This window comes from Cucurbita maxima, unplaced genomic scaffold (genome assembly GCF_002738345.1).
Source record: "Cucurbita maxima cultivar Rimu unplaced genomic scaffold, Cmax_1.0 Cma_Scf00009, whole genome shotgun sequence".
Taxonomy (NCBI): Eukaryota; Viridiplantae; Streptophyta; class Magnoliopsida; order Cucurbitales; family Cucurbitaceae; genus Cucurbita; species Cucurbita maxima.
Genome location: NW_019272025.1, coordinates 5,145,348 through 5,171,256, shown reverse-complemented (window position 1 = coordinate 5,171,256; position 25,909 = coordinate 5,145,348). Strand labels below are relative to the sequence as shown.

General features: G+C 37.5%; 4 protein-coding genes and 1 pseudogene across 4 annotated transcripts; 2 read left to right on the top strand and 3 right to left on the bottom strand.

Moving 5' to 3' along the window:
• Positions 1-2: 2 nt before the first annotated feature.
• LOC111483822 (centromere/kinetochore protein zw10 homolog) lies at positions 3-9,162 on the bottom strand. Its single transcript, XM_023130153.1, has 14 exons — positions 8,484-9,162; positions 7,914-8,045; positions 7,413-7,583; positions 6,634-6,795; positions 6,077-6,310; positions 5,850-5,999; positions 3,991-4,083; positions 3,653-3,748; positions 3,265-3,393; positions 3,085-3,162; positions 1,063-1,221; positions 829-976; positions 654-736; positions 3-404 (listed from the first exon to the last, which is right to left on the bottom strand). Exons 1-14 carry the CDS (start codon positions 9,039-9,041, stop codon positions 321-323), a joined length of 2,277 nt encoding a protein of 758 aa, XP_022985921.1. The 5' UTR covers positions 9,042-9,162; the 3' UTR covers positions 3-320.
• Positions 9,163-9,302: 140 nt separating this feature from the next.
• Positions 9,303-13,727, top strand: LOC111483845 (probable lipid-A-disaccharide synthase, mitochondrial). Its single transcript, XM_023130192.1, has 8 exons — positions 9,303-9,689; positions 9,905-10,004; positions 10,446-10,551; positions 10,641-10,864; positions 11,018-11,096; positions 11,426-11,664; positions 12,697-12,923; positions 13,069-13,727. Exons 1-8 carry the CDS (start codon positions 9,442-9,444, stop codon positions 13,262-13,264), a joined length of 1,419 nt encoding a protein of 472 aa, XP_022985960.1. The 5' UTR covers positions 9,303-9,441; the 3' UTR covers positions 13,265-13,727.
• Positions 13,728-15,716: 1,989 nt separating this feature from the next.
• Positions 15,717-19,957, top strand: LOC111483826. Its single transcript, XM_023130160.1, has 11 exons — positions 15,717-15,927; positions 16,505-16,753; positions 17,000-17,212; positions 17,428-17,508; positions 17,585-17,671; positions 17,748-17,843; positions 17,948-18,001; positions 18,118-19,169; positions 19,274-19,322; positions 19,453-19,492; positions 19,601-19,957. Exons 2-11 carry the CDS (start codon positions 16,511-16,513, stop codon positions 19,753-19,755), a joined length of 2,070 nt encoding a protein of 689 aa, XP_022985928.1. The 5' UTR covers positions 15,717-15,927; positions 16,505-16,510; the 3' UTR covers positions 19,756-19,957.
• Positions 19,958-20,521: 564 nt separating this feature from the next.
• On the bottom strand, positions 20,522-21,544 carry LOC111484034 (annotated as a pseudogene).
• LOC111483841 (citrate synthase, glyoxysomal) lies at positions 21,372-25,853 on the bottom strand. Its single transcript, XM_023130187.1, has 13 exons — positions 25,345-25,853; positions 24,960-25,140; positions 24,773-24,858; positions 24,564-24,668; positions 23,676-23,738; positions 23,344-23,453; positions 23,039-23,158; positions 22,880-22,955; positions 22,650-22,723; positions 22,354-22,474; positions 22,144-22,241; positions 21,933-22,056; positions 21,372-21,803 (listed from the first exon to the last, which is right to left on the bottom strand). The coding sequence occupies exons 1-13, from the start codon at positions 25,603-25,605 to the stop codon at positions 21,672-21,674; spliced, it is 1,551 nt and encodes a 516-aa protein (XP_022985955.1). The 5' UTR covers positions 25,606-25,853; the 3' UTR covers positions 21,372-21,671.
• Between the last annotated feature and the right edge of the window lie 56 nt (positions 25,854-25,909).

Genomic DNA, 25,909 nt, shown 5'->3' with positions numbered 1-25,909 from the left:
TATGGCGCTAAGTATGGTTCTTATCATCTCGGTGCTATGCTATCTAACAAACATGAAGTAAAATAATCAAAGATTTATGTTAATGTTCTCAAAGAAAAAAAAAGGGAAAAATAAAACGTATTCCTCCCCCCTTCCCCCACAAAAAGTAAAATAAATGCAACTATATCTCCAAATGCTTTTTTTTTTTTAAAAAAAAAAAAATTAATAAAGGGGAAGGAAATGGATCAATTTGTACGGAAGTGAAACTGTGACAAAACTTGTCTTCCATCGCCACTAACGACTGATCAGCACCAACCACCGCCGGAGAATTCGTTAAATAGTTAAGAGCATGTCTTCTCTATCCTCCATAAACATTCTTTCCTCAAGGGGGAATCGGCAAATATGGCCTTGATGACATCCTCAATCTGCAAAAGTGAAGAACTTTACGTTATAAACCTTTTGAGAATGCATGCTGATATTGAACTAGTAAATCTGCATATAATTAGATTCCGAACGGTCTTGTTGAACGTGGTTTAATCATGTAAACTTCAGCATAACACACAACTCGTCAAAGACATACCCTCGACTAAGAGATTAAAGGCTCAAATCACACACACACGTATATATACACACACACATGTTAGCAAAATAATTGAAAAAAATGTGTCACATACCTCGGATGCGGTAAACCCAGAGATGAGTAGTTCTCCAGTTTCCCATTCCGTTGTAATGGATACTAGAGGCATATCTAATAATTCTGCCAATGTTACAAGACAGCAACAATAGCTTATTAGTTTCAAACAAAGACTTGCTAATTATGAGCAGAAACTGAAAAAGCATGCGGCATGCCTGCGAGTTTACGGAGTTTCCTGAGGGATGGTATAAGAACATCAAGACTGTACAAGGAAGGCTCCTCCATTTTCTCTTGATGTTTGGTAGTCAGGGTCTCTAATAAAGATGACGTGCTGTCTAGCATCAAATGAATGAGTCTTTGAAGCTACAAACATAAAATTATCCATTAGGCAGCTTTATTCAAATACAAAGGTCAAAAGCTGATAAACGCTAATGCATATCTGATAATACCTCTAATGTTTCTTCTACAGCTATGTCATCCAAAAGAAGTATGTCTTTTGTGATTCTTGATAAAACCAACTCTAACACTGCAGACATGCATTTTCTGTACTTGGAAGGTAACAAGAGTGGCTCCCAGATAATATGTACTTTTTCAAGAATGAACACAACCTGATCCACAATAGTTAAACCCGTTAAAAGAAAAATAGATAAAGACATCTGCAAAAGGAATCGGTATACACTCAAAAATGATTCCATGAAGCATATAGTAGGTCCGTATGTCTGTTCAATGTTTACATAGGAGATTCGGCTCCAAAGGAATGGGGTTTCCATGAGATTGAGATGTCCCCTTGGATACAACGTAGCAGCTCACAGTTTCTGGAGCTCTCTCCCTAGAATTGCAGTACCATCTTTTCTAATTTTCCCATTGAACATTTCACTTTCTCAATAAAATTTGTTTTTCCTTATAAAAAAAAATGACGGAAGATGGCTTACACCTTGTTCGATAGAATATTATAAACCTCCCAATAGAAAAGGGAGGTCTCGGTTTTTTCTCGATAAAGAAGAAGAACAAAGCCCTTCTCACCAAATGAATATAGAGATATCATCATGAAGAAAAAGGCCAAATATACTCCTACTTCAAACAAAAATCAACCCACTCAATCTTTTATAAAAGGGCCTTGGAAGTACATAAAGAAACATCAAAACCTCATCACCAACCAAACTTGCCATAGGGTGGGTGATGGAGGACGCATATCATTTTGGACCGACCCATAGATTGAAAACACCACGCTAGCCCTGAGGTATCCATTTTTGTACTGGCTCTCACATAACAAAAAAGCCATGATCAAAGAAATTTGGAATGTTGTCAACAAATTTTGGGACCTGAAGCTTGGTAGAAATTTAAAGGATAATGAAGCAACGAAATGGGCCGAATTAAGCCTTGACCTTGCTCTGTCAAACAAAGCAGATTCACTGACTTCGTTCCAAAATCCTTGATGACGGACATGGGGGAAAAAGTAAAGCAATAAATCTCACGCTAGCAAAGACATTATGGAAAGGACATCAAGGTGAAGTTCTTTCTTTGGGAAATAGTGCATAAAGCCTAAGTGAAAATCTTCAAAAAAAAAAAAAAAAAAAAGAAATCTTCAATAAATCTCACACTAGCAAAGACATTATTGAAAGTCTTGTATCACTTTTTCTCCAAATTGGTGTCCATTATGCAAAAAAGAAAGCGAATCACAAAGTCACTTATTTATGCAATGCACATACACTTAGAATTTCTGAACACGATTCTCAATATTTTTGGGTAGCATCTCACAATTCCGAGGGAGGTAAAGGATCTATTGGACATGACCTTAACATACCACCCTTTTAAGAATGTAAAAGGCTTGCTATGGAAAAACTTCATCATGACTTTCTTCTAGAATGTGGAAAGAAAGAAATCAAAGAATATTCGCAAAAAAGACAGACTCATACAAAACTTTTCGACAATTTTGTTTAATACGCTATATCTTGGCATAAACGGTCTAATATTTTTACTTCCTATAGTTATACCTCCCTCATTGTAAATTGGAAAGGTCTTTTGTAACACCATGGATATTACGTCCCTTTTGTAAATTTCAATCATCAATGAAATTGTCTCTTAAAAAAAAAAAAAAAAAAAAAAAAACTATAGTACGGTTAAAAAGTTTGGAATGTTTCATTCACATAGTTATAACAACTGTAACTTCTAGGAATGACTTGGATGATTTAATTTACTGAACAAATACGTCAAGCTTTTGAGATTAATGGTAATTTAACATAATATCAAAGTATATCATCATAAGATCAAATCTCTACCATATTATTCTTTCTCTGATTTTAATACCAATAGTCCCTGCATTAAGACTTCGTAATCAAGCTAAAATCCATTTCATTTCCATCCTAGAGGAAAATGAACTATATAATTAAGTTAAACTAATTAGATGATTGAGATTTTGAGATTAATATTAAATTTATATTAAAAGAGAGGAGCAGCAAAGATTTTGCTACCTGATCTATGCTGAACTTGGCAGATTCAAATTGTTGCCTTCTATGTGTATTATGAAATCCATCTGCTCCATCTATAGCCTATTCCAGTGCAAACACAGTCAAAAGCAGCAAAGAAACATTGGTTTTAATCGGGAGAACTAATCACAATTTTCGAACAATGTGTTTCAATTAGCTTCAAACCTCGTTCAAGTGACAAGTTATAAGCTGAAGCTGTTTATGCATTGTTTCTTCTGCCATCTCATGAAACCTTGGAGCCATGTCAACAAAGACAGCATGTTCTTTTAGGAAATCTGGGAAGTCTGATCGATACTGAAACATGAGGAAAATCAGATCTGTTACATTGAGAACAGAAAGCTTCTAAACCTATTCGGAAAAAAAGGTCCCAAATTCTTTTCCTCCTAGCAAAGAATTTAAACCAAAATAAGAACGATAAGAAATCAAGAAAAAGAGAACATCCGTTCACTTAAAGGCTGGATTTGACCTTGAGTTGAGTTAGAGGGAGTGGGAGAGGACTTGATGATCTTTAAGAAATCATTTAACACATAAACAAGTCAGAATTACACAGTACCTCAAATGCAAGTCCAAGTATCTCCTGAGATAAATAAAGGCAGTCATTGTGCATGAGAACTGCAACATGATTGACTGCATCAAGCTGTCTTTCTAGCTTCACAAACAGCAAAGGTCATTATATAGTGATGGATATGAGGTAGTTTTTGAAAAAGTCTTGGGAATACTTCTATTTATTTAAACTCATATTTTATTGTATATATTGGATCATATAACATTTTTTTTTTATATGAGTGCAATAAAAATGCAAAGAAAATTTCCGGTTCCAATACAATCCAAGTATGATGGAACCAATTGCCAACAGTAAAGTGTTTTACGGACACTTCCTCAAATGCTCACCTTGATTGGGACAACAACTTCATAGAGGAGAATGGCATCCCTAACAGCATGATAAAATTCCACAGCGACTCTGGTGGATGACAAACAAACATCCTACAATCAGAATTACAAACTTTCAATACTATATGACCACGATCTCCATAGCCAAAATCACATCCCAGTTATTGTAAAAGGCATTTAGAAATATTTGTCAACAATCAGAGGTAACATATATCCAGAACAACCTGTCAAGGTATACTTTACCTAGTATCAAAATGAAATGATTATTTTTTTTTTCTTTTAAATAATGTCTTAAGTTTTTTTATTTTTTTATAGGAAACCATAACCATCCATTTATGTGATGAAATGGGACACAAAAGAAGATCCTATCAAGAAATAATTACAAGAAGCACCTCTATTAACTAAGTAAGCGTGTTGAGGCTATAATTACAAAAGGGAGAAGACAACTCGTTCCAAGTAATAGCTAAAAGTGAAGTAGAATCAATAACACTTCTTGTTCAGGAAGATGGAAGTGTTTCATTCCGACCAAAGGCTCCAACAGAAAGTACAAACATGGTTAAGTCAAAGGATCTTTTTGTCATATTTTAAAGGGTGCCCCAATAAAAGAAGATTAATGTTAGTATCAACCAGGCGAGGAAAGCTCCAACCAAAAACACCTTTTAAGAAATTCCAAAACTTGGTGGCAAAGGAACAGTTACTGAGGTGGATCATGTTTCACTGTGGCTGTAGCATATAGGGCAGCAGCTGGGGGATAAGTATAGCCATGGAGAAAGACATGAGAACTTATCAAAAGTATTAATGCAAGAGTGGCTAAGCTCCTATATAAAGAACTTCACCTTTTTTTGGATAACTACCAGCCCAAATATGTGAGCGATAGCTGCCTTCGATAATGATTTAGTTGAGAAAAACCACCCTTTTCCAAAGCCCAGTGCCAAGAGACTTCACAGGATGAATCATGAATGGGTGTAAAAGAGTGGATAAAGCGACCCATTCTTCCATCTCAGGCTCCATGAGATTTCATCAGAGATGAAGGATCCATGATATTGTATTGGAACACAAAAAATCCGCAATAGGTGCATCTTTCTTGCTCAATAAGTGATAAAGCCTAGAGAAGAGTTGTTGAAGATTAGAGTTCCCTGTTTAAACATCATTCCAAAACGATGTGGGGAGCCCCTCACCGGCCTTGACCAAAATATGCGCATACACCAAATGTTTCAAGTTATTTATGCGTTTCCATGGTCCGTAAGGGAAATGCATGGAATTGGATTCTGGTTTAAGGTCTCAAAGTGGATGAAACCACATTTGAAGGCAATAACCGGATGCCAAAGAGCCTCCTCCTTGTTGTGAAATCTTCAAATCCCTTTTGCCAAGAGGGAAGAATTTCGTTGTGTATACCAAAAATCCCGAGGCCTCCATCCTCCAGGGTGTCTTGTTAATAATGTCTTATGTTACTGCATGCTTAATTTCAATAATATTTTGCATGAAAGTTATACCTCCATGCTTAATTTTGTATCAGTTCATTCCATGAGGGCTTTCTCTAATAATGCTGAAATACATTTTCACTTCTCTACTCATCAGGAAGTGACGTTGAAGTCTAAACTACATTCCTACATGGACGTCTGTTTAATACAGTCTTAAGCCCTTCCAGCTATAAATTGAAATATCTCTATTCATTAGATGCCCCCAATTCTTCCCATTCCCATTTTACAACATATAGAATGCTCAGAAGATAACTGGATCATATTAAGATGTTCTAAATACGAACTTTAAAAAAAAACATCAAGTGTCCATAAACATAAATGAAAGTCATTTTTAAGTTTGTTATCAAAAGAAGTCATTTTTTAAGCATATGAGACAACCTGTAGTGTTTGATGACCTAGCTCCATCAGTTTTGCGGCAGCTTCAGACACCACGCATCTCTCAGATAGGAAAAGTAAATCGACAGTCTGATTTGAAGAACTTTTAGTTTCTTCATTGCCCTTTTTCTTACCGCCTTTGATTGTGAACTCCTGCATTCATATTTATCACATAAAACAGACCATACTACAATATTTATGAGGAATATTATCATGTTCTAAGAACTTACTTCAGGCACAGAAAAATCGCATTTTAGAAGCATATTTCTGGCCTTCGCCAAAATTTCTTTCCTCTTCCCAGAAGCAAAGTGAACCTCCACATTTTCAGCAAAAATACTCAGCTTTTCATCGTTTGCATCAGATGAAGAAATAAACATCATTTCCTTTAATGCACCCTCAAGCTTGGATGTACTTTCAACAATCTTCTGAAATCCAGCAAGCTTTGAAGCATCTTTTGGAACTACCTGAAAAAGGAAAAAAGATCGTAGAGTTTAGCTTAAGTCTAACTATTCTCTCTCTCTCTCTCTCTAACTTGAACCATCAGTCTCTGGCCTAAATATATTCTAATCATCTCCCGTAAATTTAAGTTTCTGCAGAATACAAATGATAAATCATGCCCAACCCACCGTATCCAAATTTACAATCCATATAATATTGCAAGGTTTCACATGAAAATTTTGTCTATCATAATTCCAACTACAATCAACAAACATGCATCACCATAAAAATTTTGAAACAGAAACACGAGATTCATCTTGCTTCATGTTGAAGAATTATAAGAACAAACCTTAGAAAGAAAACCAGATATAATCAATTCTGACATCCGAGGCCACGTTAATCTCCCAAAACGTTGTATCCAAGAACTATTTTGATAACATATGTGTCGGGAGATGAACTTAACAATCTGAGTTACCCCTGAGTATATGGTTTCACAATCAACGTTCTCAATCTGAAGATAATGAGAAAGACAAGTTAACTTTCTGAATAAACAAAGTAGCAAAAGTAAAAAAGTTTGAAGACATCAATTTGTATAATTAAGCAGAAGTCACTTTTTCTTCAACCAACCAACACTTGGAGAATAGAAGAATGAGAATCATTCACCCTTACTCGCACTAATAAATAAAGTAGTCAATTAATGAATTATGATCTCAGGTTTGTGGTAATTGCTCACAAAATCGAGAACCATTTCCGTCCTGGTAAAAAGAATATCATTTTATTCTCCCATCTTGTTGGGTCCAACAATTTTTTTTATCTTCCCTTCCTCTCTACTTCTTTTTTTCTTTTCTTTTTTTTTTTTTTGGGTTCCATTGCGACTGAAGTTTGATTCTCATTCCAAACATTATTGAACGATATCGAGGGCCATTCTCTCTCATTCATATTAAGAACATGAGGCTCACTGTACTTTTTCATCTACAAAAGTTTTGGTATAAGTTGATTGATTATATGTTTTCAAAATTATATTAATACACCTACAAAAGTAATTAGCTCTTGAATTCCACGAGCTATCTAGAATTAATTCTGTATGAAAAATTAAATTAAGGAATGAACACTTGGAAGATTATTAACCTTTTCAAGGGATGGCACTATCTTCAGGACTGCTGTACACTTTTCTTCAGCATCTTGATTTATTTCTTCCACATAAGATATTGGTGAGCCGCAAGTTAAGGCCGGAGAGAAAACAAACTTGATAATCAAATCAGCCACTTTGGCTAGGCCATAATCCAAAATACCAACAACCTGTCATGAATGCTTCCATTGCATTAAAGACTTTTATTACATCAAGATAAATGAATTCAAACATCGATACAAATTTTTTTTAAAAAAAAAAAAAAAAAAAAAAGCTCCAAATAGCTAGAGGGGGAAATTAGAATAGGAGGCTTCAATTGTTGACTTGATTAAAAATTATAATATATATCGATAACAGATTGCTATTCATGCAATGGAAAATGCCGAAAATTCGAAGAACTTAAAATGTGAATGATTAATGAAGGCTGATCGAATTCAGAAAAGTGCAAATCTGAAAAATCTCTAGCAAAAATAAGGGAGTAAAAGGGAGACGAGGCTTACATCCATTGCTTGCAAAACTGTGCGTAGCTCAATCCCATCAATTTCGCCTATATTTGACCAGTATTTCACTCGAATAGATTGCTGATCAAACTTTACTGCATGTTCCAGGATTTTCACAAGCAAGTCTTGAATCTATACATCCAAATTCAAAATCTCGAAAAGATAAAACAAATAATAATGTGAAAAAAAAAAACCACCGAAGATTTATATATATAAAAAAACCGCCAAATTCAAAACTGACCAAAAACGACTGACCTAAGAACATCTAATTCAAGTTCAAATACATCTTACTCTGACAAATTAACATAAGAATTGAAATCTATTCCGCTGTTGAAATCTGCACTATTAAGACTAGACGAAGATTGATAATAAACTCGAGGTCAATCCATTTTTTGAGCTGTTAGAATTCCAAGAAAACGAAACTGACATTTTAAATAATCAAAAGTTTCGAGGAAAGAACACAGTATCACAAAAGTTCAGGTCATTTCCAGTTTGTACACTTGCGGACAAAAATATGAAGTACAACTCTCATACATAAACATCTTCCAAATACCAAAGAAGTTTCCTCACCTCCTCAAAGCACTGGTACCACTCCCTTCTCAGTATCCCGTAAACCAAGGGCTCGCCATCTTTACAGTCGTCGTCATTGTGAATGTGTAGAGCAGTCTTGAGCTCTCTTACTTCCTCCGCTGCAAATTTGAGCATTCCTTTCCTTGTTGCTTCTCTAACACTCTTCAACCTGTCATCCATTTCCACAATTACCTTCACTAACTCCAACAATTCACTCTTCTCCCTCGCGCCCTTCGTCTTCTCCTTCATGTCATCGATAATCTCACGCATCTTGACCTCTATCGGGCGGTCAGTCGTCAACTCCAGCACATTCGACACGTCCTTGGAGATTTGGTGATACTGGCAAACTGCGTCATTGCAGAGGGAGAAGAGGTCCGAGAACTCTTGATGGTGAGAAAGTAAGTAATCGCGTATCTTAGTTTTGATCTGGAGAGAGTTGGACTCGAGGCGGTTGACAAGAAGGCGGAGATCGGGGGTGGAGAGAGGCGCCGTCGGATCGGAGAGGTCCTGAGTCGAGAGGAGCTCACGTATGTCAATCGAACCGAATAAGGCCTCCATGACTGAATCCGATAGATGTTGAAAGAAGCGATCGCCTGAAATGTGAAGAACTGTGCTTCCGGAAATGGATACAGTGACGGAGCTTGAATGGCATTTGGGAAATGGGGATGCGGATTGTGGAACTCTGGCCCGAGGAACAAAAGACTTGTAGTATCATTTAGTGATGACATGTCGGTTCAGACCGAACGACGTGTCGTAAAAAAATCCCTTTAATTCCCTAAATTATAAATAAATAAATAAAAACAAAACAAAACAAAAACCTCTGCTAGACCTTAGGTCCTTCCGTCCGATTGACCAAGTCAACCGGATCCGGGTTTAAGGTCATTGGCTTTTCATCACCGTAAACGTTTTCGCGGGAGGCAAACGCAGTTGCCGCGGCGGTGCTTTTCTGTGCCGTCAAATGCTATGGATGTACTGGAAAGGCTGCTCTGAACGACGGCGAATGATGCGGGGTTTTCTCAACAATATGAACAGGTACTTATCGACCTACAGAGTAGCCGCTAATGCCTTCGAGATGTCTGCAAAACATGGCGAATTGAGGGTTTTCATTGTCGCCGGAGAAGTCTCCGGCGACACCATCGCTTCTCGTCTCATGACATCTCTGAGAACGCTATCTCCTGTTCCTGTTCGTTTCTCCGGCGTCGGAGGGTAAGCTGTTGCTTTTTTGAAGTGTCCGAATCGCCTGTTCAAAGGGACATATTTCTGTTTATGGCTGAACCGACAAGCTATAGTCTAAGATTTCTGCGATTTTGGTCTCATCCGTGTTTTGAATACTGTCGGTTGTATGTTAACTTCCATTGATTTCGTTTTAGTGATAGTCTGTTTCTTTAACTACCATTGAAATATCACATGTTTTGTTACAGCTCCATGATGTCCAAGCAAGGATTGAAGTCTCTATTCCCCATGGAGGATATTGCAGTAATGGGAATATGGGAGCTATTTCCGCATCTAATGAAAATTAGAGTGAGTAGTTCAAAACATAATATACTGGTGTTCTACTGTCTCTTTTTAATGCAAGAGAAGAACAGAACCTTCCCCATAGTCATATGATACAACTGTTTGACAAGAAACGAGCTTCCCATCAAAGAAATGAAGAACACAAAAGTAAAAAGGGGAAGTAAGTTAAAAAAAATTATGAAAAAGCCACTTCAATTGATATTTTCATCATAAGAATCATGGAATTATGAAAGAGCTTGGAGATAACACACCCAGTAGTCCCAAGAATTCGACGGGATTCCAAAATCCACAATAGTTCGATGTGCCCCCTAAGCAACTATCTGTTCATGTTAGTAATGATAATGACTACTTTTTGATCTGTAAGATTGGTGTTATATGAATGTGATTTCCTCTGTGTCATGAGATTTGTGGATTGCCTGGTTTATATGGAAACTTTGGCAATGCCAGGAAAAGCTCAAGAGGACCGTTGAAGCTGCTATAGTGTTTCAACCTCATGTCGTTGTAACGGTGGACTCTAAAGGGTTCTCGTTCCGCCTCCTAAAGCAGATACGTGGTAATTTGCACCAGCATCTCATGGACTATTGAGTTTGTTACTTGCTTATACAATTAGAACCACATGTGAACACTGAGGTGGTTTTGCAGCTAGATATCGAAACGATAAATTGGCTTGTCCAGTACATTTCCATTACGTAGCACCGTCATTCTGGGCTTGGAAAGGGGGTGAAGAAAGGCTCAAAGGTCTTGTTGAATTTGTTGACCACATTTTATGCATACTTCCAAATGAAGCAGAAGTTTGTAAATCAAATGGATTGGCAGCAACCTTTGTGGGGCATCCCATTCTCGAGGATACGTTAGAACTCAATGCTGTAAGATATGTCTTAATCCTGATTAATGCAGTGTATAAATTCATCATCTTTGAATTCAATTCATGAAAAAGTAGGCTGCATCCGTTGTCGTTTATCTTACTCTAATTGACTCAGTTTAATGCAGCCACACTAATGCCCTGTGATTTTATGTAGGGGAAGGATGCCTCATTACTGGAGTTGAAAATACAGGGAAGTTGCAAAGATTTTCTAATTAAAAACGACATTCCTGCTGGTAAATATTGCTCGCTAAACTTTCCTTCAATGTAGATTTCTTGGCAGTATCTATGTGTTAAACACTTTTCCTCATTTTTTGAACCATGACAAGCTTGCAGTCTCATGATGTCCTATCATTAGTATTTTTCAAAATTTTGAACCTAGATTTCTTGAGCAAAACCTTAAAAGGGTGTTACTCGCTTTGTAACGCTATTGTCTTTTTATGTATAAATGATTTTGAGCAAAGTTTAGATATTTGTTAAAAGAAAAAGAAGCTTAAATCTGGATTTTGTATTGAATCAGTTAAAAATCCTTAGTGAGACATTTGAGGGAATTTTGTTTTTGAAGATGCAACAATCATTTCCCTGCTTCCTGGAAGTAGGTTACAGGAAGTCTGCAGAATGATTTCAATCTATGCAAGTACGTTGGAGTTACTGAAAGAATCCTTCCCGGAGCTGACAACAATCATCCACGTTGCTCCTAATGCTGATGTACAGGACCATATAAGTGGAGTCCTTCATAAGTGGCCTGTGCCTGCCGTATTGGTTGCAGGAGGATCACCTCAAGCAAAATATGATGCATTCAGTGTAAGTCCTTTCAGTCTACTCAATGTAACTAACATTAAAAGAAATTATTGGTTTTTGTTCTAGTACGCAAAGCAACTGTTATAGCCCAAGCTCACCGCTAGCAGATATTGTCCGCTTTTGCCCGTTACATATGGCCGTCAGCCTCACGATTTTAAATCGTGTCTACTAGAGAGAGGTTTCTACACCCTTATAAGAAAGGTTTTGTTCCCCTTTTCACAATCGATGTGGGATCTCATAATCCACCCCCCTTGGGAACTCAACGTCCTCGCTGGCACACCGAGTCTGGCTCTGATACCAATTGTCCGCTTTGGCCCGTTATGTATCACCGTCAGCCTCACAGTTTTAGCATCTACTAGGGAGAGGTTACCACACCTGTATAAGAAAGGTTTTGTTCCTTTCTCCAACCGAGGTGAGATCTCATAGCAACCGTTCCCATTTGTAACTCCTATTGTTGAAAATTTGAACCCAGATTCTTGGATATAGTGATTATGACGCCCATGCAATACCTCTTGCATTCTAGGAGATAAAATTGTTCAGGTTTGCTGTTACTGCTACGCGGTAGTGTCTTGCCTTGAGCCTTGTGAAAGTCGAAAGGTCAAATGGTTTTGAGGTAATGAAGTAAAATAGTGGTTAGAACTGGACCTTAAGAATATCCACGCCTGTACCCAGCAGCTACCGTAATCTGCAGACTTTTCTTTTTCCAAGCTCCTAGTCAAGCTTAATGCATAGATTTTTTAGCCGACTAACTATTGCTGCTATTAAAATCATAGATGGAAATTAAGTTCCTTCGATTGAGATTCAAGTCTCCATTCACGTTTATGTTTGTAGCAGGATTTTACTTTCTTTCTTCTTCCTTGTTTGATTTGATTATTTACTTTTCTGAACTATGAGGGCATGGCATGTATTTGGCTTAGTACTGTTACTCATAATGCCAGAACTTAACCACTCGAGCACTAATGAGATTGTTTTGCTTTGAAAGCTGTGACTCGTCAATAGGATGCAATCCTAATCTGAACTTTACATGCCTTGCAGGCAAGTAAGGTTGCATTATGTACTTCTGGTACAGTTGCTACGGAGTTGCAGCTTGCTCGGTTACCTTGTGTAGTTGCTTTCCGAGCTCATTTCTTAACTGAATGGTTGATTCAACGCAAAGCGAAAGTATCATACATCTCCCTTCCAAATATTCTCTTAAACTCACCTGTTATCCCAGAGGCACTGTTTCATGAATGCACTCCAGGAAGGCTACAGTCGATGCTCAAGTAACATGATTTTGCATTTTTCATTGCAAACTATCTTTTCCATTAAAGCACAAACATTATCTCATCATCTTAGCAGACGCCATAGGCTTGTATTTGGACTGGATATAACTACATATTGCTTGAATTGGTCCGTTTATCATTGCAGGGAATTGATACGTAACGACGGTCTACGCAACAAACAGATTGTCGCGGCCGAAGAGGTTCTTAAATTGCTGTGTCCTTCAAAAGAAAGTACGAAGATCTTAGCACGGGCGGGTTTAAAATGCACATCTTCATCTTCAATCTGCACACCCAGCATGATAGCGGCATCTACCATACTGTACTATGAAAGGACGCAGTAGGTGGGTTGGAATCAGCCAATTTTCCAGCAGTGAAAGGCTGATCAATAATCTTTTTATTGTGAACCATTCTTAATTCTTGGAATTGTTCGTTTGAGAAACATTTCAAATGACGATTGATAATTGTTGGATGATGAAAGTCCCACGTCAGCTAATTTAGGGAATGATTATTGGTTTATAATTAAGGAATATTATCTTCATCGGTGTGAGGCCTTTGGGAAAGCCCAAAGCAAAGCCATGGGAGTTTATGCTTAAAGTTGACAATATCATAACATTGTGGAGAGTCGTGTTCGTCTAACATGGTATTAGAGTCATATCCTAAACTTAGTTGTGTCAATAGATAGGTAAATTCTCAAATGTCGAACAAAGGACTCCAAAAGAAAAAGGAGTTGAGCATCTTTGAAGGCATAGTAAAATATGACTAAGACTCCAAAAGAAAAAGGAGTCGTGCTTCGATTAAGGAGAGGTGTACTTTGTTCGAGGGAAAGTGTTGGATGATGAAAGTCCTACATCGGCTAATTTAGAGAATGATCATTGGTTTATAATTAAGGAATATTATCTCCATTGGGGTGAGGCCGTGAATTCCAAAGCAAAGCCATAAGAGCTTATGCTCAAATGGACAATATCATACCATTATAGACTTTGTTTAACAATAATCAGACATGGATTCTCTTTCACCAAATGGTAAATGCTGAAGTGCCCAAACAAAAAGAAAAAATAAAATGATTAAAATAAGGAAATAATTAAGAAAAAAACAAATATATATATATATTTATTTATTTATTTATTTATTTATTGGGAGACAATATTCTATTGAAATTAGATATTCTATTTTGGTTCTTAAATTTTAGTCTTTCAACTAATAAATTGGTTTCATTTTGGCCCTAATTTTAAAAAAATATTAGTTTGACCATACATTTTTTAAAAAATATAACTATTTTGGTATAGTATTATTTTTATTTTAATCTAAAAAATTAATGACGTAATATAGTAAAGATTAAAATTACTGCTTTTTTAGTTTTAAAACAAAATATAACCAAACTGTAAAATTAATTTATATAATTTTTTAATGAGTTAAATGATAAATAAAGATTTTAATTAAAAATATATATACTTAATTGGTCGATCCCGATCCGTTTCCTTTGATTGCTAATATTGTCCAATTTTACCGAATAATATCCTCCGCCCAATATTGAGTGCCACGTGTCAGCATTTCATGGTTTAAATGCACAATACACTTGCCTCAAGACCAGCTCAATTAAACGGAATTTCCCCAAACAATAAAAAAATAAAAAAAGTGAAAAAAAAACAAATCCATTTCTTATATATTGTGGTTGCCGCTTCGTCCCTTCCAACCCCATTACGGCCATCAAACTCCTCCACCGAAATCATCCGTACTATCAAACCCTAACTTTTTTGCAGAAAAGTCCGACCCCAAATTTCCTCAACCATGGCAGTTTCAAGACTCTTCCTCGGAACAATCCTTCTGTGCCTCTTATTCACTAGAGCCGCCATCGCCCAGTCCGACTACGGCGACGATATTCACACCGTCAGGCATTCCTCCGACACCGACAACAGCAATCGCGAGCAACCCTACAAAGGCGACCAATGCAGGGAAGAAAACGACGGCGTAGAGGATGAAGATTTTGATGACACCTACAAGATCGTCAATAACGTCGCCATAAGGTTATCGGCGTCCGGAAGCAAACTTCATGAGGCGGAAGAAGAGGACGATCTGCCGGTGCCAGAGGAAGAGATCCGCAATCTATCGATAGTGGGGCATTGAGCGGCGGCGAGATCACTTTTTTTTTTTTTTTTTTTTTTTTTTTTTTTTTTTTTTTTTTTTTTTTTTTTTTTTTTTTTTTTTTTTTTTTTCTTTTATGGTATTGGAGAGAATTTAATTTAATTTAATTTTTTTTTTTAATTCGGCAAATTTATTTTCGTCTTTCGGCATAAGACACGTACATGCCGGCTTGTCATGTACGGATCAGCATCCATTCAGCTAGTTCATTAAGTAATCGTAAAAATTACAAAAGTTGGGAAGGGGAAATTATTGTAGTTTTCTTCTCTCTCTCTCTCTCATTAGTATTTTTTTTTAGAAATTTTTAATTTTTTTTGTAGAAATTTTTAATTTTTTTAATAAAGTACTTTCACTCTCTGATCGGTTGTTGCTAAATCATTCCCTTCTGTAATTGATATGGAGAGGTTCTCACACTACCTTCCTTTTTCTGATCGATAGGGCCTTTGAGGATTCTCTCTAACTGATGTGGAAACGTGTATAAATTGGAACTTTTTAAATTTAATATTAAAATTACTAATTTACCTGTTTAATGGAATTTTAATATTAAAATTACAAAATTTATTTTTGTTAAAAATATAGAATTAAAATTAGCATAAGACGTAAAAAGAAAAATGAGACATAATTTTAGTTTCTAGTAGATTCCTTGGATTATACGCCAACGCATACGTAATGTTTTCTGAACCGCCGTAATAATGTGCGGCGTTCTCATTCGCCTTCCGATACCCGTCGAATAAATTCCCGCCATCTGCACAAGTCCGACATCCATTTTATTTTTCCAGCTCTTACAAATCTCTTCGATTTAATCATCGAAGCAGTTCTTCGGCAATATTGATATTCCTCGAGCACAGGAGACAGCCAACTTCTGGTAAGTCAATTCATGTCTGTCTAGGTTTCGATTGTCCTTCCACAAGTTTTAAGACCGTGGTTTTGATTTCGTTTTGTTTGAACGGAATTCAATTGGTGAATTGAGTTGTTTTAGATTGGTAGGGTTTGTTATCGTCGCCTCTTGATTTCGCGAAGAATATATTAGTCTATCTGTGCGTTATTTGCTTCGAGAAATAATCAGATTGTATATCGTAATTCGTAGATTCGATATTTTCAAATTTTTTTCACGAGATTAGCAATAATTGAACCGAGAGATTTAATTTTTGTACCTTTTCGATTTTCTCTTCGTTATTGATGTTTAACTAGTTTCGGGATAGATCGATGAGGAACTTCCATTCTCTGAAACCAATCGCTCTTCAATTTTCTAATAGTTACAGTGTTCATAATCCATTTTGGTTTTTGACCAAACTCACACCATCAGTCAATACATTTATCTTACACTGACAGATTCTTATTAAGATGAGAGCGAGAAGCTGTTGCTTTGACAATCTAAATTTCTTTATGCAATGTGTACTGAGTAATGAGTATCCGAATAAAAGTTTTTTTTTTTCTTTCAGGAGAACATGGAGCAGCAACACAGCATGTATAATATACCCGTCATATGGAGGGGAACAAAGTATATGGTGGAAATCAGTTCAGAGTCTACTCTTAGGGACCTCGGTCAGAAGCTGCTAAATTTAACCGAAGTTAAAGCAGATACCATTAGACTCATAGTTCCACAATATTCCAGCAAAAGCTCTAAAATGTTTCATCCTTTTTCTGATGAAGATGGATACTTGAATTTGCAGAAAATTTCCATTTTCAAGGTGCAATTCGTTTAATTATTTTTATAAAGATGAGTTGTTTAGGTCGCGCAGCTTAGCCACTTGTTGGTTTTTGATTTGATGCATTACCAGTTATAGTATTTAGTTGATGCATATGAAGTTTCGGATATAAAGTTTGCTGTTTTCTGGTCCAGTTCCAAGAATTTTTCCTTTCACTTTCAAAGCCACCAAAAATTGTCATTGTTCTGCTAGTTCTAGGCGACTGACTATCAACTCTGACTCCTTCAGAACAACAAGCCTATCAGAATGATGGGAGTCCCTAGGAATGAGGTAGATGAAGTTTTGAACAATGCTAAGAAAAATGAACGAATTGCTGGGTTTGATGAAGAAGAGAAAAGACAGAAGCAACGAATGTCAAGTAAGCCTATGGGCGTGCTGAAACTGCCAGAAGGACCCTATGTATTTTGTGAATTTCGGACCCTTCAAATTCCAGGAATTGAGGTGCTCTTTTCTGTGCTCTTTAGCGTATATTCAATAATTTTATATTGTATGCATAAACATTGCAGGGCTTATGCCCTTTAATCTGGATGCAGATTTGCTCTTAAATATTTGTTTTTGAACTGTATTCCTTTTAAGATTTCCTTTGGCTGTTGAGTACTACTTAATGTACATGTCTTTAACTGTTGGTGAATGACACACATTCAAATTGGCTGTAGTTGTACCCTCCAGCTTCAGAAGCTTTGAAAAGAATGCATATGTTAGCTGCGGATCCTGGTATTGTTGCAATCATGAACAAGGTAAGGGATTGTCTAAATCTGGATGTATGTAATATATGATTAGCAATAAATAACCTGGTGATTGGCCTTCTTTTAGCACCGTTGGCGTGTGGGAATTATGACTGAGATGGCTCCTGTTGGCTATGTTGGTGTGAGCCCAAAATGTATTCTTGGCTTTAATAAGGTACATCCACTTTAGTACCTGGACAACTATGGATATTATTTTCCAAATTTGATTTTTGACCATATGTTCTGATCAGAACCATGGAGAGGAGATATCCCTACGACTTCGTACAGATGATCTAAAGGGCTTCAGAAAATATGAAAGTGTTAAGAAAACTTTACTCCACGAACTTGTGAGCACTTTTTGTTTTATTTTTTATACATGTAGAGGGTAATAGTACAGGGTAATTAAGTCCTGAATGAAACCCTGAACTTATTGTGATTTGCTTGCAACTAGGCACATATGATTTATTCTGAGCACGACGCCAACTTCTATTCTTTGGATAAACAGGTAATAATGTTTTTTATTATGAATTCTTTCCTCATTTATGGCCATATTGATGATTCTAGCTTTGCGTTCATTATTATTCCTTAACATGGTGGTTTTTTCAATTTGATATTTCTTAGCTTAATGAGGAGGCTGCCACTTTGGATTGGACAAGATCAAAAGGCCATACGTTGGCTGGAATTAAGTATTCTCAGTATCATGAAGAAAGCCACGATGTCGAAGATGGCTTTGGTGTCTCACAGAAACTTGGTGGATATACGTCGCATCAGCTGGTTAATGCCCGTTCTGCTTCAGTTGCCGCTGCTTATCACCGTTTCACCAACACCGCAGATTTCAGTTCAAGAGTGTCTCCAGTAAGTGGAGATTCGGATCCCAATAGTTCTAATTACCAAAAAAAACTGGAGCCTGATCCTGACGACAGTGCTTATCAAAAGAAGCTCGAGCCTGACCCTGATGACAACTCCAATGAACAAAATATGCTCGAGTCTGATCCCGACAACAGTTCTAATTATGAAAGCAAGCTCGAACCTGATCCTGATGATGCTATAGGTTGCAAAATTGTAGAATCTGATGGTGGACCAAGATTCAATAGGAGGCTAGTAGTTCAAACCGAGTTGAGCAGCAAGGAAGTGCAACCTGTGCCTGCTACTAACAGCAGATTGTTCAAAGCCACAAAGTTGTTTGGAGAACCGGATCCTGATGATATGGGAAGCTCTTCGAACAGTAAAATAACTGACACAAACCATTTTTCTCAAGGAATGCAAAACTTGGATTGCAACAGTTTCCAAAGAATGGTTGTTGAACCTGATCCAGATGACTTGGGAGAGAAAGTGAACACGTTGGGGTGTGGAAATGCTACTGGACATGATGAAGCCGATTGCCTAGAAGCTGGCTTAGTGGCAGATCAAACCCATTTAAGTATAAGCTGTAAAAAGCATGATGAGGAACCGATGCAGATAGAGCCCGACCCCGATGAAAGTTTGGCACATCAGGTGGATTTATCCAAAATGCCTGTTGACGAGCCTGATCCCGATGACCAAGAAATTCAAAGAATACAAGACTCTGTTTCTGTTGTTTGCAATCGATTGCGTGAAGCTATTGCAAAGCTGCTGGCTGAACTTAAACCTTCTGAATCTTCAGCTGTTTTTCAAACTCTGTTCAAGATTGTTAAGTAAGTTCTACTGATTATGAGCGAAACCTCTGCTATTATTTTTGCGACTGGTCCTTAGGATTCATCAATATTGAATTGTTGACTGAAATTCTTCTCTTCTGTAGGAACGTAATTGAACACCCTGATGAAACGAAATACAGAAAGCTTCGCAAGGCAAGAGGACTAACTTTCCCCTTCTACTTCACTTCATTTCATGAACTATTCTCTCTCTCTCTGTTTTGTTCTGTTTTTTCTTTTAAAAAATTAAACTTGTTACCTTGAGCTAATAAATGATGCATTGCAGACTAATCCCATCATCCAGAAGAATGTTGCCAATTATAAAGGTTAGTTTTGTATGCATCCTATCCAGTGTACTTAAAACAACAAAAGAAGGGAATCAAACTAAATTACTATGATCAATTGTATCAATTCTTCTATATTTTTTAATGCAGCTGCATTGGAGATCCTCTTCTTGATAGGTTTTATTGAAGATGCACTGCTAGATGAAATCGGCAAGGCAGAAACATTCCTTGTACTGAAGCGCAACGATCCTGGCTTATTGTGGCTTGCGAAATCCACCCTTGAAACATTCAATGGTTGCATGTAGCTTGAAGAACATATTTTCTTATATTCAACAGAACTGTTAACTTAAACGAGTGGTATAGTACTGTATACAAGTGGTGGTTTATTGTGTTCGACCTGGACTAGACAACCCGACATCAAACAGGGATGAGTCGCTCTAAGTATATTTATTCAAATAAGAAGAGGGTTGTTAATAAATGTTTCTGAATGGCTTTAGTGTGCCACTAGTTTGGATCCGATAACCATTTCCTTTAAGTTTATGGTTTTTTTTTATTCCTCAATTCTTTTTTTTACTATGATTTCACAAGGATAGAGAAGTCCGTGGGGCGGGGTCGAAAAGTATTCTCCATTCTCACCTCCTGTCTTCCACAAATCTCTGAAATTGTTGCTCTCTCCTTTTGTTAGTCTCCTACACATAACGAACGTGTTAATTAAGTAGTCATGGTATTTCCTTCTATTTGTTGCTCATTAGCCAAATCTCGCTTCTTGACTCGGTTGCCATGTATCTTCTTCATCTTTTTTGGTGAGTGAAGCTTTTGATTCCCCTCCTGCAGTTCTATTTAGTTCTTTATTGAACTGAAAGAGACAAGACAAAAATTCCCGAAGGAAGTGATAAAAAAAGATATATAATTTTATGTCGAGATGGCCGAGTTGGTCTAAGGGACCCGATCAAGGTTCTGGTTCGATAGGGCGTGGGTTCAAATCCTACTCTCACCAATTTCCATTTTTTTCGAATCATTTAGAATTGTTTTGACGACCCCGGGTCAAGAATGTTCCCAAAACTTCATCCATCATTCGCTCCATTTCCAACCCCCTTCTTCCCTTCTCCTTCTCATTTCCCCTTCTTCTTTCTTCAACCCCACAACTTCGGCATCCATTTCCTTCCCTTCCCCCACAGCCTGCGCCACATTGCAGAGCAAATCCTCACAGAACCCCAATGGCAATTCCAGCTTCCCCATCAGCTCCAATGGAGGAACCATCCATCACCTTCTTCTTCAAACCATTCTTCTCGTCTCTCTCAAACTCCCACCATTCTTCATCCATAAACTCATTCAGTTTCCCCAATCTACGCCCAATATGCCAATTAGCTGCCTCTGTTGATTCCCCATCCGCCATAATTGCTGACAGATTGTGTGAATTTGACGCCCCATTTGTTCCTTTTCGTTTTCGTGTTCCTGTAACTGGGATTGGAATATGGTGTTTTCTTCGTAAGGGGTTTTAATTTTCATCTCGAGTTCTTGTCTCTCTGGTTCTGACAATGAAGCTCCACTTCCATGGCTGTGGCTGTGGCTGTAGATTGGTTTGCGTCAATGGATGCTTTTTAGAAGATGGATTCGTCCTCTAATAAACCCCTCGTTGTAAAATTCCCATTGCTCTCGATCGATCTTCCTAAACCCCTATCCATACAGAGATACCAGAATTTTGCACCCAAGATTTCAACTAAAAAAACAGATTAAACTAAGATTCTAAACTAAATTCTTTGTAAGAACATCTCCATAACGATTTGATTTTGAGTATTTTATATGTTAATTTATGAAGTAATAAAAAGTTAGAAAAATTAAATTAAACAGACCTAGGTGATAAGAAATAGGAGCGAAGATGAAATTACTAAAAAGGGTGGTAAAATGAAAAAAAAAAAAAAAAGGAAGAAGAAATTGCAGGACAAATCGTCACATCCAGTTCCTTACAGTTGGAAAGGAGAATATGATAATAAGGGTACAACATAAGGTGCTCTAAAATACTGGAAATTACAATACCGCATCCTACTTAAACAAGAAACTTACACGCTGCATACAAATGGCGAAGTATAGCATTTATTCTTGAAGGAGGATTTATCTCCAACGTTGTTCTACTTTGCAACTTTGTACAACATAAGTGTTGCTTTCCTTGCGATGCATTATTTTATTCTCCTACATTTGATTTGGATGAATCTGAACTAGCCTAGATCCCCGATCCAGACAATCGGCGTTTGGAGGCGTTGGAAACGGAAACCTGACCAAGCCTGTCTGCCTTGGCCGGTACAAGTCGTTCGTTGGGTGGTATATAATGTCGCAGCCATTCCCCAGTGTAGACCTGAGTTCCATGAATGAACAGAGAATAAGGTTTAACTGAACTCATAGCTAGCATCATACCAAGTTTCATGCTATCTAGTATCTAGTCTGAGAAGATAGTTTACAAAGATCTGGTAAGAAGAGAACTAACCTGTTGAGGTCGAATTATCTTAGTGTCGGGATCATCCAGCGATTCTCGCCAATGTGCCAAGTATCCAGCCATTCGAGGGATTGCAAACAGCACAGTGAAAAATTCAGGTGGAAATCCCATAGCCCTGATCAAACACGTCATCAGTTATCGACTCCTCAAGAGACGGATCGCTTGTATATCTTCATTAGAAAACTAAAATATACCTTCCTACCTATATATTAATCCGGAGTAAAAGTCAACGTTTGGGTATAATTTCCTCTTGACAAAATACTCATCTGAAAGAGCAGCCTTCTCCAGAGCAACAGCCACCTATATGGCACCATAATCATTGTTAAACAATGCTCAAAGAGGAATTGCTTCTCGCTCTTAGAGAGTGTAAGCAGATCGCATTTTCACATGGAAACAATTGTCAGACGAATACCTCAATGAGAGGATCCCGACCAACAATGGAAAACACTTCTTCGGCAAGTTTTCTTATAACCTTAGCTCTTGGATCGTAGTTCTTGTAAACCCTATGGCCAAAACCTGACATCTTCCTTTTCCTGGAGAACTAAGTAACGTGAGCAATCTAACTAGCATTCCCAAGTTTAAACAAAAAATAAAGATCCTTGGGAAGTAAGAAAGTCCATTGGTACAAAGTGGTGTCTACCAGTTCTTTCACACTACAAAAAGAGAACCAAGTAAAAATTTAACTTATGGGCACAAAGTGGCAAGTACCTGTTTTTAACACCCTCGATGAATTCTGGAATATTATTAACAGTTCCAATCTCACTTAGCATTTTAAGCACAGCCTACAATCATCAGGAAAACAAAAGAAATGAACCAAAACAAATCAAGAATGTCACAAAAGAGCAAAGTGGTAGTGTTTAATCCATGGAGAGAACCCCATACAATCATTGGGAAACTAGCTGATTCCAATCGCCGGGGGAAATTGCCTTTATGCTTACCTCATTGGCCCCACCATGAAGAGGGCCATACAGTGCTCCGACAGCTCCAGAAAGAGCAGTGAACACATCAACACCACTGAAAAGCCATAAAGGGAAGGGATCAGACAGGAATAATAGATGCCCTAATTTAGTCAGGACATTGGTACAAAAGCTGTCTACCTTGAAGCCAGATGGCGAGCAGCAGATGTTGAGCAGTTCATTTCATGTTCTGCATGAAGGATGAATAGAATGTCGAGGACTCTAGCAAGCCGAGGATTGGGTTTGTAAGACCTATTACCCCTGCATAGATAAAAGTCTGGATCAGGCCCAAAGCCTTTGTTTTTCTACATCCTGGATAGCAAGTACAATGCTATACTACTCACACAAGTATTCAATTTAGCAAAGGTAAATAAGATGGCATTTCTATTATATAATAGAACCTGTCCTCATATATTAATGAAAACAAAGATGTCTAGGCAACTTACAAAGAATCAAGCATGTACAGGAAATTCTCCGAATAAGAAAGATTGCTGGAAGGGAGAACTGGAGGTCTTCCAGCAAGTCTAAGATAAGCTGCTGCTGCAATGGTGGGAGCCTATAAATTCAGATAAAATACCCAACAAATTAGTTGGTAGTTCCATACATCTAGAAGGAAGTAACATGGAGGTCTCAAACTATAATGAACATTCTATGAAAAATTACATTGGCAGGCAAACCAAAAAAAAACTACATTGGCAGGCAAACCAAAAAAGTAATACTGGCATAACAAAAACTGATGAAATAAACTTAGCTGATAAAATGTTCATAGAAAGCATACCTTCCCTATAATACGAGCTATTTGTTTGTCTCTCACTTGCTTAGACTTGTAAAGATCTTGTCCCTACAGCAAAACAATGGTACACGACTAAATACAAAAAACCTTTCACATCACAAAGCCTTAAAAGATAGATGCACAGAGTAACAACGACATCATGAAGCTTTCGTCAAGAGTTGTACAGTTATTATGTTAGTTTATATAGATTTTTTTTATCAGCTTTCTTACGTTTTTATATAGTATTTTCCAATTTTCTTGTAATACCATATAAATCCAAAATCAGGTTGTAATTGGGACTTCTAACTGATGAATATGTGAATTTTACTTCAATGAAGGTTTCTTCCTTCTCGAGATGGATTTCCCATCTATTCGTGGCCATTCATGCCATTTTAAGAGAATCTGCTGCATAAAAAATAACTGAAGTACGATGAACTACATATATAAGTTATTCAGTTAAAGTAAAGACAACATGCAGTTTTAAATGTTAATTGTATACAGAAAGTGAAAAATAGAACTTTCTCCACAGTATGCCCTAAAAACTTTTTCTAGAAGAGCCACAGCGTACAAAATAATCAGTTCAAGCAGGTATAGTTTATCGTTCTCATTAGTGTTGATTAAACGAAAGTGGCACTTGACTTTAAAGCTGGGTTGACAGCTTCTAGAAGGAGGGGGAAGGAGGGACCCAAGAACCCAGGGAACTTCCCCTTTTTCATTTTATTTTCTTCATTTTTTATCTTTTCTTGAGAGGGAGCAGTGGACGCGTCAAGAAGGAAGAAATGAAATAATTGGTCCCTTAGTCTGTCTTTCGATTAAAAATCAATATGAGCCTGATCTTTAAAATGGAGCAGAACCTTAATATACAATAACTGAGATCCAAAAATATCAACTTACTCTAAGGGCAGGATTGGCATCTGGATGAAAGACAGATAGAGCACTCATTGCACTAACAAGCACACCCATTGGATGTGCATCATGAGGCATTGCTTGAATAATATCCTATTGAAATAAGAGAGAACTCTATCAATAAGAAGCTCTTCAGACAATGAAATTTATATAAAGAAATATATGCAGGAAAACTCGATAGAACAATGCAATCGCACCACAAGTCCCTGCGGTACAGCCGAATGCTGAGAAATAGCAAATTCCCAGTCTGCCAATTGACTCTGAGAAGGCAAATTCCCATACACTGGAACAAACCAGGCATTACATCAGCATGAAATATCATACACAACCACAATGATTTTAGACCAACAAAATAGTTAAAGTGATAGCTCCTCGCAGGCTTACTCAAGAGGTATGCAACTTCCACATAGGTACTACTCTCAGCCAATTCCTCAATCGGGTAGCCTCTGTACCTAAGAATTCCCAAGTCACCATCAATATAACTGATCGACGACCGAACTGGAGCAGTGTTGAGATAGCCTGGATCATACAGCTTAAGCCCCTTGTCATTTGGTCCTGTAGTTATCTACAAATATTACGAGAAAATTCATTAAACTAAAATCGGTGCCTACTTAAATAACACCATGAAGATTCCGAGATATCAAACAACACAAGAAAAACTTCATCACGCGCATCTGACCAGCCTAAAGTTAAATCAACAACAACCAAACAAACGAATAAACCGATTCAAATACGGGAAAATATATTACAGATCCATTAATTCGTGTACCTTCTTCAAATCGGTGGCCTTGATCGTGCCTTCTTCAGATACCTGGACCTGGTACCTCTTTCCAGTTCTCTCATCTACAATCGTCAACGTACCCTTCACCAATTCAGGCGGCGCAACCATGGTCTGAGCTGACACGCAATGAGCCTCGAGGGACGAAGCCATCACCGGCGGTTCCAAGGACGCAGCGCTCAGATGCGCTGCCAGAACGGCCAAGCGATGACGAGCAACGTTCGAAGGCGACAATTCCATGTCGGTGGGCATCTGTTTTCCTTTCCGATCGACGGAAATGAGATTCTGAACGACTGAGATTACAACCAAACAATATACGAACAGGAAAGCAAATAATCTAACAATTCTTCGATTCCGCTTCTAAATTCCCTGAACTAAAAAAGGCGATACAGTTTCTCACAAGAACGAAGCGAAAATTGCTCGCATTTAAAAGGTGTGAGAAAGCTCTTTGGACAAGAAGAAGAAAAAAAGGGCGGATAACTGTGAGCTCATGCCACGTGTACTTTCCTGGCTCCATTTTTTTCCTACCAAAAATATATCAACTAAGTCAAACTAT